The following is a 13,368-nucleotide window of genomic DNA, read 5'->3' on the forward strand; positions in this document are numbered from 1 at the left end:
CCTGTGCCCAGCCACAGCCCATTCCCGTCCCCCCCAACCATCCCACATCCCATCCCGGAGAACCGAACCTTCCTCCGACCAGACACCGGGGCTGGGGAGGCAGCAGCTTCCTAAACCACCCCCACCTCACCGGTCACAAGGACCCAGGCCGGCTGCAGCAGAGGAAGGGAGTGAACCGCTCCAAGAGGAGGGAACGGCCCCTGGGGTAAGGGCAGCACTGAGCCTCTGGCAGTGAGAGGAGACACACAACACAGAAACATGACCTGTGGCCCAAGCGGTCTGTTCCAACCAAGATACCCTCCCATTGGCCCGCGTTTGGCCCATATCCCTCTAAACCTTTCCCATCCATGGACCTGTCCAAGGGTCTGTTAAACGTTGTAAATGTACCTGCCTCACCCACTTCCTCTGGCAGCTCGTTCCACACACTCACCACCCTCTGTAAAAAAAACAGTTGCCCCTCAGGTTCCTCTCAATTCTCTCCCCCTAACCCTGTGCCCTCTAGTTCTTGATTCCCCAATCCTGGGGAAAAGACTGCGCGCATTCACCCTGTCGATGCACCTTTATAAGGTCACCTCAGTCACCTCAGTCTCCTACGCTCTGAGGAATAAAGTCCCAGCCTGTCCAACCTCCCCCTGTAACTCAGTACAAGTCCTGGCAGCATCCTCGTAAATCATCTCTGTGCTCTTTCCAATTTAATGGCATCCTTCCTACAGCAGGGCGACCAGGACTGAGCACGCTACTCCAAGTGCGGCCTCGCCAGCGTCCTGTACAACCGCACCTTGACAATAAAGTGTTACAGTTACAGTGTGACCCTCCCTCACTGCCCCTTTTTTTTGTACAAAACGTTTATTCGTTAACAAGCACTACAAAATAACCAACAGCAAACACGCTACATCTAGTACAGAAGACACAACCCCGGCCAAAACCAATACCCGTGGAACACTACGCCCGCAACCGCAAAACGCACGACACTTCACACCAGAATCGAATCCATCTTGTCCACCACACACGCGATCCCCTGAGGGGCCCATCGAGCGCGGAACTCGGCCAGGGCGCCCGAGGAGCCCGCGTGCTCCCTTTCTAATGATACCCGCGCGCGCACGTAGGTGCGGAAGACGGGCAGGCAGGCCGACCTGCCGGAACCCTCGGCCGCTCGCCGCCGCGTCCCATGGATGGTCAGCTTGGTTTACGGGCACCCGGTGCGGCGCGGGGAGGGGCGCACGGCGGATCTTCTGGTGGGTCTCCTGCTGGGCCTGGAGACCCACCAGAAGATCCGCAGCGCGCCCCCTCCCCACGCCGCACCGGGTGCCCGTAAACCAACAGCGCCGAGCTGAAGTATAACCAGAACTTAAGCAGCAGCCCCCGCAGATACACAAAGAGGGGCTGCAACCTCTCGCACTCCGCGTACGCGTGGTACACCGTCTCCTCCCGGCCGCAGAAGTGACAGGCAGCCGGTCAGTACCGCCCATCCCACAGTGTGACCCTCCCTCCGTATGACATTAGCCTGGGTTTAGAGCTCCTTGTGCGTATGATGGGCCCCATGTCCACTCCCTCACCCTCAGTAAATCAGGCTCACAGCTGAACCCACCCCCCGTGAAGGAAGAGTTTGCTGGTGTGGGAGATGCAGGGTGGCTGATTGTCTCTCTCGGGACCTTCCCTAGGACAGCAGGAAGACTTTCCAAAGCAGGTTGGATGCAAACAATGTAGCCTGCGGAGAGCAGCAGCAGGATTGCTGGAACAGGCTGCACAGGATCTGGGCTCTGGGGAACATTCAGCAGTAAACAGACCAGCAGCTGCTTGCTCTTTTGTTGGTCACTTCACTGAATCACAAGCTCTGGTTCAAGCATCAAGCCGTGAGGAGGTTGCCATCTGCAGGGCAGAGGTTCCTCTGCGATCTGCTCACGTCCAGCACCTTGTAATTAGGAGGAGCAGGTTCAAGCATGAACTTAGAGAACAGGTGTCTGCTCTACAAAGGATCCGGAACCAGGAGACACAGACTCAATGGAAGTTACTCCCATCTTTGAATTTTCTCTTTCCTGACCATTGCTGTTTCTGATGAAGTCCACAGACACGTTGCCACATCAACACTCGAAGCCTGTAAGACCAACCTCTGGCTGAGGCACACCTACAGGTTTGTTCTCTCCTCCAAACACACCACCAGGTGCAGCCATCACCAGTGCTTCAGGAGGTACAAACATCAGTGGCATCGTGGCCAGTGTTGCCAAATGAAACAGAGGGATGTAGATCTTCCGGGCGGAGGAATGGCAGACGGAGTTTCATTCTGGTGAGTGCAAGGTGTGGCACTTTGGGAGGTCTTATGTAAGGGGACAGGACACCATTAATGGCAGGACCCTTAACAGTGTTGATGTGCAGAGGGATTTTGGGGTCCAGATTCATAGCTCTCTGAAAGTGGCTACAGGTTGATAGGGCGGTAAAGAAGGCGCACGGCATGTTTGACTTCATTAGTCGAGGCACTGAGCTCAGGATGTTATGTTGCGGCTTTATAAAACTCTGGTTAGGCCACATCTGGAGTATTGCATTCAGTTCTGGTCGCCCCATTACAGGGAAGGGTGTGGAGGCTTTGGAGAGGCTGCAGAAGAGGTTCACCAGGATGCTGCCTGGATTGGAGGACACGTGCTATCAGAAGAGGTTGGACAAACTTGGGTTGTTTCCTCTGGAGCGGCGGAGGCTGAGGGGAGACCTGATGGAAGTTTATAAGATTATGAGAGGCATAGATTAGGCAGACAGCTGGTATCTTTTTCCCCAGGGTTGAAATGTCTAATATCAGAGGGTGTGCATTTAAGGTGAGAGGGGGAAAGTTCAAAGGAGATGTGTGGGGCAAATTCTTTTACACAGAGAGTGGTGGGTGCCTGGAATGTGCTGCCGGGGTGGGGGTGCAGGCAGATATGATGGAGGGGTTTAAGAGGCTCTTAGACGGGCACATGGATGTGCAGGGAGTGGAGGGAGATGGACATTGTGTGGGCAGAGGGGATTAGTTTAGTTAGGCGTTTAACTACTAGTTTATTCAGTTTGGCACAACATTGTGGGCCGAAGGGTCTTTTCCTGAGCTGTCCTGTTCTGTGTTCTGTTCTAACTGGCTCTGTTACCCCCATTTCTGTCTTTTTCTCCTCTGGGTTCCATCAATTTCCCCAATCCGTCCAGTTCCACAAGATCCATCTACCTCCCCGTCCCAAGTCTTGGGTCCATTCCCAGGACACTCTGCAGCAGGTGGGTTCCACACACACCCTGTGGGTCTGAGTCCACTCAGTGAGGTAGTTCCTGCAGGGGTAAAATGTGGATTGTATCTTCTCTGCACTGTGGACTTTAGAACATAGAACACGGAACTGTACAGCACAGGAACAGGCCCTTCGGCCCACCATGATGGTGCTGACCAAAATGCCAACCGAAACTAATCCCGCCTGCCTGCACATGGTCTGTATCCCTCCATTCCCTGCCTGTTCTACAACTCTACTACAACCACTACTACAACCCGATTGGTCTTACACCTTTCTGCACTATCTGTTAGAGAGTCATACAGCACGGAAACAGGCCCTTTGGCCCAACTGGTCCATGCTGTCCAAGATACCCAGCTATGCGAACCCCATTTGGACTGGACCTTTCCTATCCGAGTACCTGTCCAAGTACCTTTTAAATATTGTTAATTTGTCCCTGTAATTCCCACTGTCTATTGGGAGGCCCACAGTATTTTTCTTAATTTCAAAAATAAATTTTATTCATAATAAAAAAAGAAAAACAGTGCAAAAAAACTGAAAGTTCATGGTTGTTACATTCAGTAATGTAAACCCAGCAAAGTCATCGCCCTCTCTTATTTTCCTAAGTCTCATTGGATGATCCCCCCAGGACCTGCCGATATCTTCTCCCGAATCAGTAGGGAGACTCCCCGAATCGTGTCCAAACTCTCACCGAGTTCTTTATGTCAGTAACAGGTGGAGTTTGTTCTCTCCCTCCTCTGGTTCCACTCCATCACCTTACTCCTTCAGAGTCCAGGATCTGCAGCCTCTTGTGTGCACATCACCTTCCAGCCCCCTGTGTCTCCCCTTCACCACCCCTCCCGCCTGCCTCCATCTGCCCACCAACCCCCTCCCCGCCTGGCTCCACCCACCCATTCCTGGGGGGAGGGGGTCCTTTAACCTTGTCCAGATTCGGACACGGGGCTTTAAGCAGGCAATGGACACTGGGCTTTTGGACCGTGGCTGCAATAGGAAGAGAAAGGGATTTGGAACGTTCCAGAAGTGGTGGGAAAATTCAAAGCGAATCCTGTCTTTCCCACCTCTGGCTTCTGCACAGTCCTTTCTGTTTACCTTTGGGACAGGACAATTCACTCAAGGAACCAGCTGAGTGGAAATACCCTGGGATTTGAGGATGAATCTTTAGTGAGAAGCAATCATTTCCTGGAGGCTGTGTCAGCCTGCACCTCACTGTGGTAGTCACGGGAAAGGAATGAGGTTCATCATGACAGGTGTGACTGCTGCTGGTGGGGAAATCTGTGTCCTGCAGTTATCCCTGGCATCACATCACACACGCGCACACACACACACACACACACACGCAGCTCACTGCCTCACTCTCTCTCTCACACACGCACACACACACACACACGCACACACACACACGCACACGCACACACACGCACACGCACGCACACGCACACGCACACGCACACACGCAGCTCACTGCCTTTCTCTCTCTCTCACACACACATGCACACACACACGCACGCACACGCACGCACACGCACGCGCACGCGCACACACGCACACACACACGCGCACGCGCACGCACACGCACACGCACACACACGCGCACGCACACACGCGCACACACACGCACACGCGCACACACACGCACACGCGCGCACGCACACGCACGCACGCGCACGCGCACGCGCACACGCGCGCGCACGCACACGCACACACGCGCGCACACACGCGCACACACGCATACACACGCATACACACACACGCACACACGCACACACACACACGCACACACACACACGCACACACGCACACGCACACACACACACGCACACACACACACGCACACACACACACGCACACACGCACACACGCACACGCGCGCACACGCACGCACACACACACGCACGCACACGCACGCGCACGCACATGCACACGCACACACACGCGCGCACACGCACACACACACACGCACGCACGCACACACAGACGCCATTGTCATTGGAGGAGTGAAAGCAGAGGGTGGGGGCAGGGTCACGATGGGGGATCATCGGAAGGTTGAAAGGCAGTGGTGCAGAACTGAAGGGAAGGGGAGGGTCCATTCCCATTGATAGCTCAATAAGCTGCTGTTTAATATTCGTTTCTGGGATCTGGGCCTCAGGGGCCAGGCCGGCAGTAACTGCCCATCCCTCCCTGTCTCTGAGAAGGTCGGGGGAGCTGCCTTCTCAAACCGCTGCAGTCACTCTGGTGATGCTGCTCCCACGCTGCTGGTGGGGAGGGGTTCCTGGGTGACAATGAAGGAACCGTGAGATATTTCTAAGTCAGGGTGGGGTGTGACCTGGAGGGGAAACTGAGGTGGTGGTGTTCCCTGCACCCGCTGCCCTTGTCCTTGGGGGGCGAGGTGGTGGGTTTGGGAGGTGCTGTCGGAGTAGCCTGGGCGAGTGAGCGCAGTGCAGTTTGTAGACGGTGCCTGGGACGTGGACGAGGAGCCGATCGAGCCGCTGCGTTTCCCTGGGTGGTGTTGGGTTGTCGGACCGCACCCACCCAGGCAAGTGGAAAGTGTCCCATCACACTCCTCACTGCTGCCTTGTAGTTGGGGGGAAGAGTTTTGGGGAGTCAGGAGTTCAAACCCAGCTGAGCTGGCAGTGAAGATGCCACATCTGACATCGTATTCTCCTCCTGGGATCCCAGCAAAACCTGCTGATGAACATAGAACATTACAGCACAGTACAGGCCCTTCAGCCCACAATGTTGTGCCAACATTTTATCCTGCTCTAAGATCTATCTAACCCTTCCCTCCCACATAGTCCCCCATTTCTCTATCATTCATGTGTCTATCTAAGAGTATCTTAAATGTCCCTAATGTATCTGCCCCCACAACCTCTGCCGGCAGTGAGTTCCACGCAACCACCACTCTGTGTAAAAAACTTACCCCGACATCCCCCTTATACCTTCCTCCAATCATCTTAAAATTATGTCCCTTTGTTTGAGCCATTGTCGCCCTGGGAAAAAGTCTCTGACTGTCCACTCGATCTATGCCTCTTATCATCTTGTACACCTCTATCAAATCACTTCTCATCCTCCTTCTCTCTAAAGAGAAAAGCCCCAGCTCACTCAACCTATCCTCATAAGACATGCTCTCCAATCCAGGCAACATCCTGGTAAATCTCCTCTGCACCCTCTCTAAAGCTTCCACATCCTTCCTATAATGAGGCAACCAAAACTGAACACAATACTCCAAGTGTGGTCTGACCAGAGTTCTACAGAGCTGCAACATTACCTCACGGCTCTTGAACTCAATACCCCAACTAATGAAGGCCAACACACCATACGCCTTCTTAACAACCCTATCGACCTGTGCGGCAACCTTGAGGGATCTATGGATCTGGACCCAAAGATCCCTCTGTTCCTCCACACTGCTAAGAGTCCTGCCATTAACCTTGTATTCTGCCTTCAAATTCGATCTCCCGAAGTGCATCACTTCACACTTATCTGGGTTGAACTCCATCTGCCACTTCTCAGCCCAGCTCTGCATCCTATCAATGTCCTGTTGTAATCTACAGCAACCTTCTACACTATCCACAACACCACCAACCTTCGTGTCATCTACAAAATTACCAACACACCCTTCCACATCCTCATCCAAGTCATTTACAAAAATCACAAAGAGCAGGGGTCCCAGAATAGATCCCTGTGGAACACCACTGGTCACCGACCTCCAGGCAGAATACGCACCATCTACCACCACCCTCTGTCTTCTATGGGCGAGCCAATTCTGAATCCACACAGCCAAGCTTCCCTGGATCCCATGACTCCTGACTTTCTGAATAAGCCTTCCATGAGGAACCTTTTCAAACGCCTTACTAAAATCCATGTACACCACATCCACTGCTCTACCTTCATCAATGTGCTTTGTCACATCCTCAAAGAATTCAATCAGGCTCGTGAGGCACGACCTGCCCCTCACAAAGCCATGCTGACTGTCCCTAATCAGCCGATGCTTCTCCAAATGCCCATAAATCCTGTCTCTAAGAATCTTCTCCAGTAATTTTCCCACCACTGAAGTAAGACTCACTGGTCTGTAATTCCCAGGGTTATCCCTACTCCCTTTCTTGAATAAAGGAACAACATTTGCCACCCTCCAATCATCTGGCACTACTCCTGTGGCTAGTATGCAAAGATCATCGCCAAAGGTGCAGCAATCTTTCCCTCACTTCCCGGAATAACCTTGGATATATCCCGTCCAGCCCCGGTGACTTATCTATCCTAATGTTTTTCAAAAGTTCCAGCACACCCTCTTTCCTCATGTCGACATGCCTTCGCACATCAGTCTGTTAAGTTCTCAGCATGACATCCTACTGTAGGCCTCTCCGTCAGGACCTACCCTTGCACTGCCTGAGACAGGGTCTATAGGGTGGGTGTGTGATGTAAAGAGCAATGTCCAACAGGTGGTGCTCCTGATCACAGAGCAGGAACAGAGCTGGGGAGCTGATGACATGCAGAACTCCCAACTCCAAGTCCTGGATGAGGAGGAAGTTCCTGGGGGACAGGGAGAGTAGGGCTCCCTAAGGTGAGCTGAAGCAGTTGGGAGAGAGGTTGGGGAGTGTGGTCATCACAGGCCCTGTGCTACTGGGGAGACCAGACCCGTGCTTTGTACCTCTCTGAGTGAGCAGACCGGACGATGTCCACCGTGTGAAGGTGGGGGCTGGTGGTCTGGTCACCTCACTTCACCTGGAGCCCAGCAACACTCGGGACCTCCTGTGTCCAGCCTGTGCCACCTGACAGACAGCATTAGCACCTCCCAGGAGCACTGGCAGTGTGACTGTCCACCAACAGTGGAGACACTACCTCACACCTTCAGAGACCGGGGTTCGATCCCAACCTCTGGTGCTGTCTGTGTGGAGTTTGCACGTTCTCCCTGTGACCGCATGGGTTTCTCCCAGGTGCTCTGGCTTCATCCCACATCCCAACAATGTATGAGGTTGGTGGGTTAATTGTCCACTGTAAATTGCCCCTCAGAGTGTGGGTGAGGGGTAGAATCTGAGGGGGGGGGAGTTGGTGGGAATGTGGGGAGAATAAAATCGGATCACTGTAACAGTGGTTGATAGTGCAGACTTGGTGGGTTGAATGGCCTGTTTCCATGCTGTTTATGACTCTAAAGCAGGAACAGTAGAAGGCCATTCTGCCCTTCAAGCCTGTTCTGCCATCTGGTATGAGCTGGGTGGATTGGCTGCCACTGTTGTCAGCAGAATCTCAGATGGCAATGAGGAGACGTACAGGGGTGAGATAGGTTGGGAAGTAGGGAGAACACACACCAGTCCTCACTGAGGGGTCAGCGGTGGAAGGGGTGAGCAGCTTCAAGTTCCTGGGTGTCAACATCTCAAGAGGATCTAACCTGGGCCCAACACATTGATGTAATCATGAAGCAGGCACGCCAGTGGCTCTACTTCGTTAGGAGTTTGAGGAGATTTGGTACCTCACCAAAGATTTCTACAGATGTACAGTGGAGAGCATTCTGACTGGTCGCATCTCCGCCTGGTATGGAGGCTCCAATGCACAGGATCACAAGAAGCTGCAGAGAGGTTAGACTCAGCCAGCTCCATCACAGGCACAACCCTCCCCACCATTGAGGACATCTTCAAGAGCTGGTGCCTCAAGAAGCCAGCATCCACCATTAAGGACCCTCGCCACCAGGGACATGCCCTCTTCTCATTACTACCATGCAAGACAAGTTCTTCACTGTACCTCAGTACAAGTGACAATAATAAACCAATTCCAATACAGGAGCCTGAAGACCCACACTCAACGGTTCAGGAACAGCTTTTTCCCTTCACCATCAGATTTCTGAACGGTCCTTGAACCCATGAACACTCCCTCGTTATTCCTCATTTGTTTATTTCTGCAACGTATAGTAATTTTTCTGCCTTTATGTCTTGCACTGTACTGCCACAAAACCACACGTTTCACGTGTCAATGATAACAAACCTGGTCCTGGCTCAGATCACGACCCGTCTCGTGGGTCACTTGTACCGTTCTGATTCAGAGCTGATGCTGCATCACGGGTCAGTCTTGCCGGTGACTGGTGATCACAGTTTGTTCAGGAGCCAGTGGGTGGGTCTGTCTGCGTCACCTTACTCCCGCTCCATGTCTGCACAGGGGGTTAGTGCCCTGTCCCGTGGCGAGTTTATACCAGCCAGGCCTTGGGCAAACCCTGCTGCCCGATCTCACACTGCCCAACGTCGGGAAGAGTGGCACAGCCAGCAGACTCAGGTCTGAAGGTGAAGCCAGCCACAGTCAAACAGTCCACTGCCGCTCTCTCTGCTGGCTGCATCAAGTGAGCGGTGTCGGCCTAACACCATGATCTGATGCAGGGTCTCAATCCGAAACATCAGCAGTTCCTTCCCCTCAAGATGCTGCTCAACCCTCTTGAGTTTTTCTTCACCAGAAGGTGGTCACACAGTCCCGGGACAGGAGTCAGCGTCGGGACGGGGGTCGGTGCCAGAACAGGGGTCAGTACCGAGACAGGGGTCAGTGCCGGGATGGGGGTCGGTGCCAGAACAGTGGTCAGTACCGAGACAGGGGTCAGTGCAGGGACGGGAGTCAGTCCCGGGACGGGGGCCGGCGCCGGGACAGAGGTTGGTGCCAGTGCTCCCCTCGCCCACAGGGAGGGCAGTCCTGAGGGTCATGCAGCGGTTCCATCGCCCTGCAGGGGTCCCGTTCTCTCTCAGGCCCTCGGGAGAAACCTCCAGCCGAGGCGGGGTTGGGTTTGAATCCATTTCTCACATTGTGGGTGGACATTCGGCCAGGACACGGCCTGCGCCTCACACTCCTCACTTCACGGGTGGACCCGCCAGTGGCGACGCGAGGACACCGTCAGCTCCACATCCCCTGAGCCCACCGACTCCCGGCAGCTGCTGGCAACGTTCACCTGATGTCGGGGGGGGAGGGACAGTTCCCCTCAAAACCCCCGTCCCATTCCGGGGGGGACTTCCCCAGCCCCCCCTGTCCCATTCCAGGGGGGACAGTTCCCCTCAAAACCCCCGTCCCATTCCAGGCCGGAGGACAGTTCCCCACCCCCCCCCGTCCCATTCCGGGGGGGACTTCCCCACCCCCCCGTCCCATTCCAGGGAGGGACAGTTCCTTCAAAATCCCCGTCCCATTCCAGTGGGGGACGGTTCCACACCCTCCCGTCCCATTCCGGGGGGGGACTTCCCCATTCCGGTGGGGGACAGTTCCCCAACCACCCACCCCCCCCCGTCCCATTCCAAGGCGCTGCCGTTAAAGACCAAAGATCCAAAGCCTGGTTCGCCCAGAGTCGGGCAAATAACTTTACATCTTAAATTAAAAGCTCATACATCACACATGGATCAGGGCCGCGAGTTAAATCTCCATCTCCCTTCACGTTCCGGTTGCACTTGATAAATATATATTATTATTATTTATTTTAAGAGAGCGGTTTCCCGAGTGCGCCGGGCCCGCTGATGTGATGCCGGCGGTGAGTATCGGGTGTCCGGGGGGAGGCACGGCTGCCGTCTGCCCCCACTCTCTCCGTCCGGACCCACATCACCTGCTGGGAACGGTGGCCCAGTCCCGGGACCCTGGACTGGAGCTCAGACCGAGCGTCACTGTGGGGGAGGGTGGGGGGTGGTGCTGAGGGAAGGTCACACTGCGGGAGGAGTAGTATTCAGGGAGGGTCACACTGCGGGAGGGGCCATACTGAGGGAGGGTCACACTGCGGGAGGAGTAGTATTCAGGGAGGGTCACACTGCGGGAGGGGCCATACTGAGGGAGGGTCACACTGCGGGAGGGGTAGTACTCAGGGAGGCTCACACTGTGGGAGGGGCCATACCGAGGGAGCACCTCAGTGCGGAGCTCCCTCAGTACCGCCCCTCCCACAGTGAGGCGCTCCCTCGAGGCTGACCTTCACTACTGAGGAAGGTTGCTCCCCTACTGACCCCTGAGCTTGGTCAGCATAGTGCCCGGCCAGTTTGAGGTGGGGTCACTGGTCAGGGACTGGGACATGGGGTGGGCAGCGGATCATTGTTGAGGAGCAGGTCGGCTGGATTCCAAATGTGACCACAGCTCCGAGTGGGACGGAGGCTCCTGCTAGCCTCGGTCTACGTGCAGGGCGTCAGGGTGAAGTGTGAGGTTGTGTAGTTCCACACAAGATCAGAAGACAAGGGAGCAGAAGTAGGCCATTCAGCCCATCGAGTCTGCTCCGCCACTTCACCATGAGCTAAACTATCCTCTCATCCAGCCCCAATTCCCGGCCTTTTCCCCATATCCCTCGATACCCTGACTAATTAGGTACCTATCAATCTCCACTTTAAATGACCCCAATGATTAGGCCTCCACAGCTGTACGTGGCAACGAATTCCATAAATCCACAACCCTCTGGCTATAGAAATTTCTCCTCATTTCCGTTCTAAATGGGTACCCTCTAATTCTCTGTGTTCTCTAGTCCTGGACTCACCCACCAAGGGAAACAGCTTGGCCACATCTACTCTGTCCAGTCCTTTCAATATTCAAAATGTTTCTATGAGGTCCCCTCTCATTCTCCTGTACTCCAGTGAGTGCAATCCAAGAGCCGACAAACGTTCCTCATATGTCAGCCTTTTCATTCTGGGGATCATCTTCATAAATCTCCTCTGAACCCTCTCCAACATCAGCACATCCTTCCGAAGATAAGGGGCCCAAAACTGCGCACAGTATTCCAAATGAGGTCTCACCAGTGTCCCATTATCACACACAACCAGCTTCTAACCACCCCCAACTCCTCCCCACCCCTCCAAACCTCTTCCCCCAACCCCTCCCCTCCCCTCCCCCCCCAACCCCTCTCGCCCCCAGCTGCAGACATTCGCCCCTCGAACTAATGCTGAGGATTCCAAAGGCATGAAACATAATCAGGGCCCTCTGCCCCCATGCGCCCCACCCTTTCCACTGGGGGGCTGGTCTTCCACCACACCCCTCGCAACCAGCATCCTGAAGCCAAATCCTCCAGACACAACTTTCGCCACACTGTTGCTGTGCACACGCGGGCTGTGTCCGTGTGGCTGGGGTGGGGCTGTGTCCGGGGTGTGGGGGTGATGGGGCTGTGTCCGTGTGGCTGGGGGGAGTGGGGTGGGGCTGTGTCCGTGTGGCTGGGGTGGGGCTGTGTCCGGGGTGTGGGGGTGATGGGGCTGTGTCCGTGAGGCTGGGGTGGGGTTGGGGGTGGGGCTGGGGACCCAGGCTCAGGCAGGGACCACAGGAGGTAATTTATGGGCGTTCCTTCCTGAGCTTGGGGTTCCCACCAACACCCCGGGACCCCCATGGGCAAGGGGTTCCCTCAGGCACAGCAGGTGGTTCTGTGGAGCAGCGGGGATGCGGAGGTGGGCAGGAGAGCTGGCTCCTTCCACACATGGGGTCCACCCCCAGTCAGTGACCCCCAGCTCCAGGCAGCCTCGCTGGGACACCCGCAGCACGAATACACTTGTTCCTCTCGCCTTCCAATGGCTTGGTGAATAACGTGACGGGGGTGGGGGGGGGGGAGGTGGGGGTGCGGGTCACTGCTGACTGGTGGGGGTTTCAGCATCAACACAGGGAACAGGTAACCACACACTTGCACAGGGACACAGGTGGGGCCCACAGCTCAGCAGGTGGTGGCCAGTGACTGGTGAATGGGTGGCTGGAAGCAGCGGACGTGTTCCACCGTCGAGCTCTCGTTCTCCACCGACTTCAGGTACTTGTTCAGCATGGCGAAGATCTCGTTGTTGAGGATCTGGTACTTCCTGATCCGGTCAGCCATCTTCTTCAGGGACTGTGGGCACAGAGAGAGTCAGTCCCAGCCGGCAGCACCCCCCAACCCCACCCCCCGTCAGCAGCGCCCCCCTTGTCAGCCCCCAGCCGGCACCCCCCTCATCACCACCCCCTTCCCCCCGGCCAGCAATCCCCTCGTCAGCCCCCAGCCAGCACCCCCGTCCCCCATCATTAGCACCCCCACCTCATCAGCCCCCAGCTGGCACCTCCCCCCCCATCAGCCCTCCCCCACCTCGTCAGCCCCCAGCCGGCACCCCCCTCATCACCACCCCCTCCCCCCCGGCCGGCACTCCCCTCATCAGCCCCCAGCCAGCACCCCACTTGTCAGCACTCCCGCCTCGTCAGCCCCCAGCCG

The 13,368-nt window shown here is 55.6% G+C and overlaps 1 protein-coding gene across 5 annotated transcripts in view; it reads right to left on the reverse strand.

Annotated features, from left to right (window-relative positions):
- Positions 1 to 12,058: 12,058 nt before the first annotated feature.
- cyfip2 (cytoplasmic FMR1 interacting protein 2) overlaps positions 12,059 to 13,368 on the reverse strand; it is a 65,423-nt gene continuing 64,113 nt past the window's right edge. For all 5 annotated transcript variants that reach the window (XM_052013465.1, XM_052013464.1, XM_052013466.1 and 2 more), the window contains one exon: positions 12,059 to 13,014. In XM_052013465.1, the coding sequence (XP_051869425.1) occupies positions 12,847 to 13,014 (168 nt within the window). In that variant the 3' untranslated portion in view covers positions 12,059 to 12,846. The remainder of the gene's footprint in view (positions 13,015 to 13,368) is intronic.

This window comes from Pristis pectinata, chromosome 4 (assembly GCF_009764475.1).
Source record: "Pristis pectinata isolate sPriPec2 chromosome 4, sPriPec2.1.pri, whole genome shotgun sequence".
NCBI lineage: Eukaryota > Metazoa > Chordata > Chondrichthyes > Rhinopristiformes > Pristidae > Pristis > Pristis pectinata.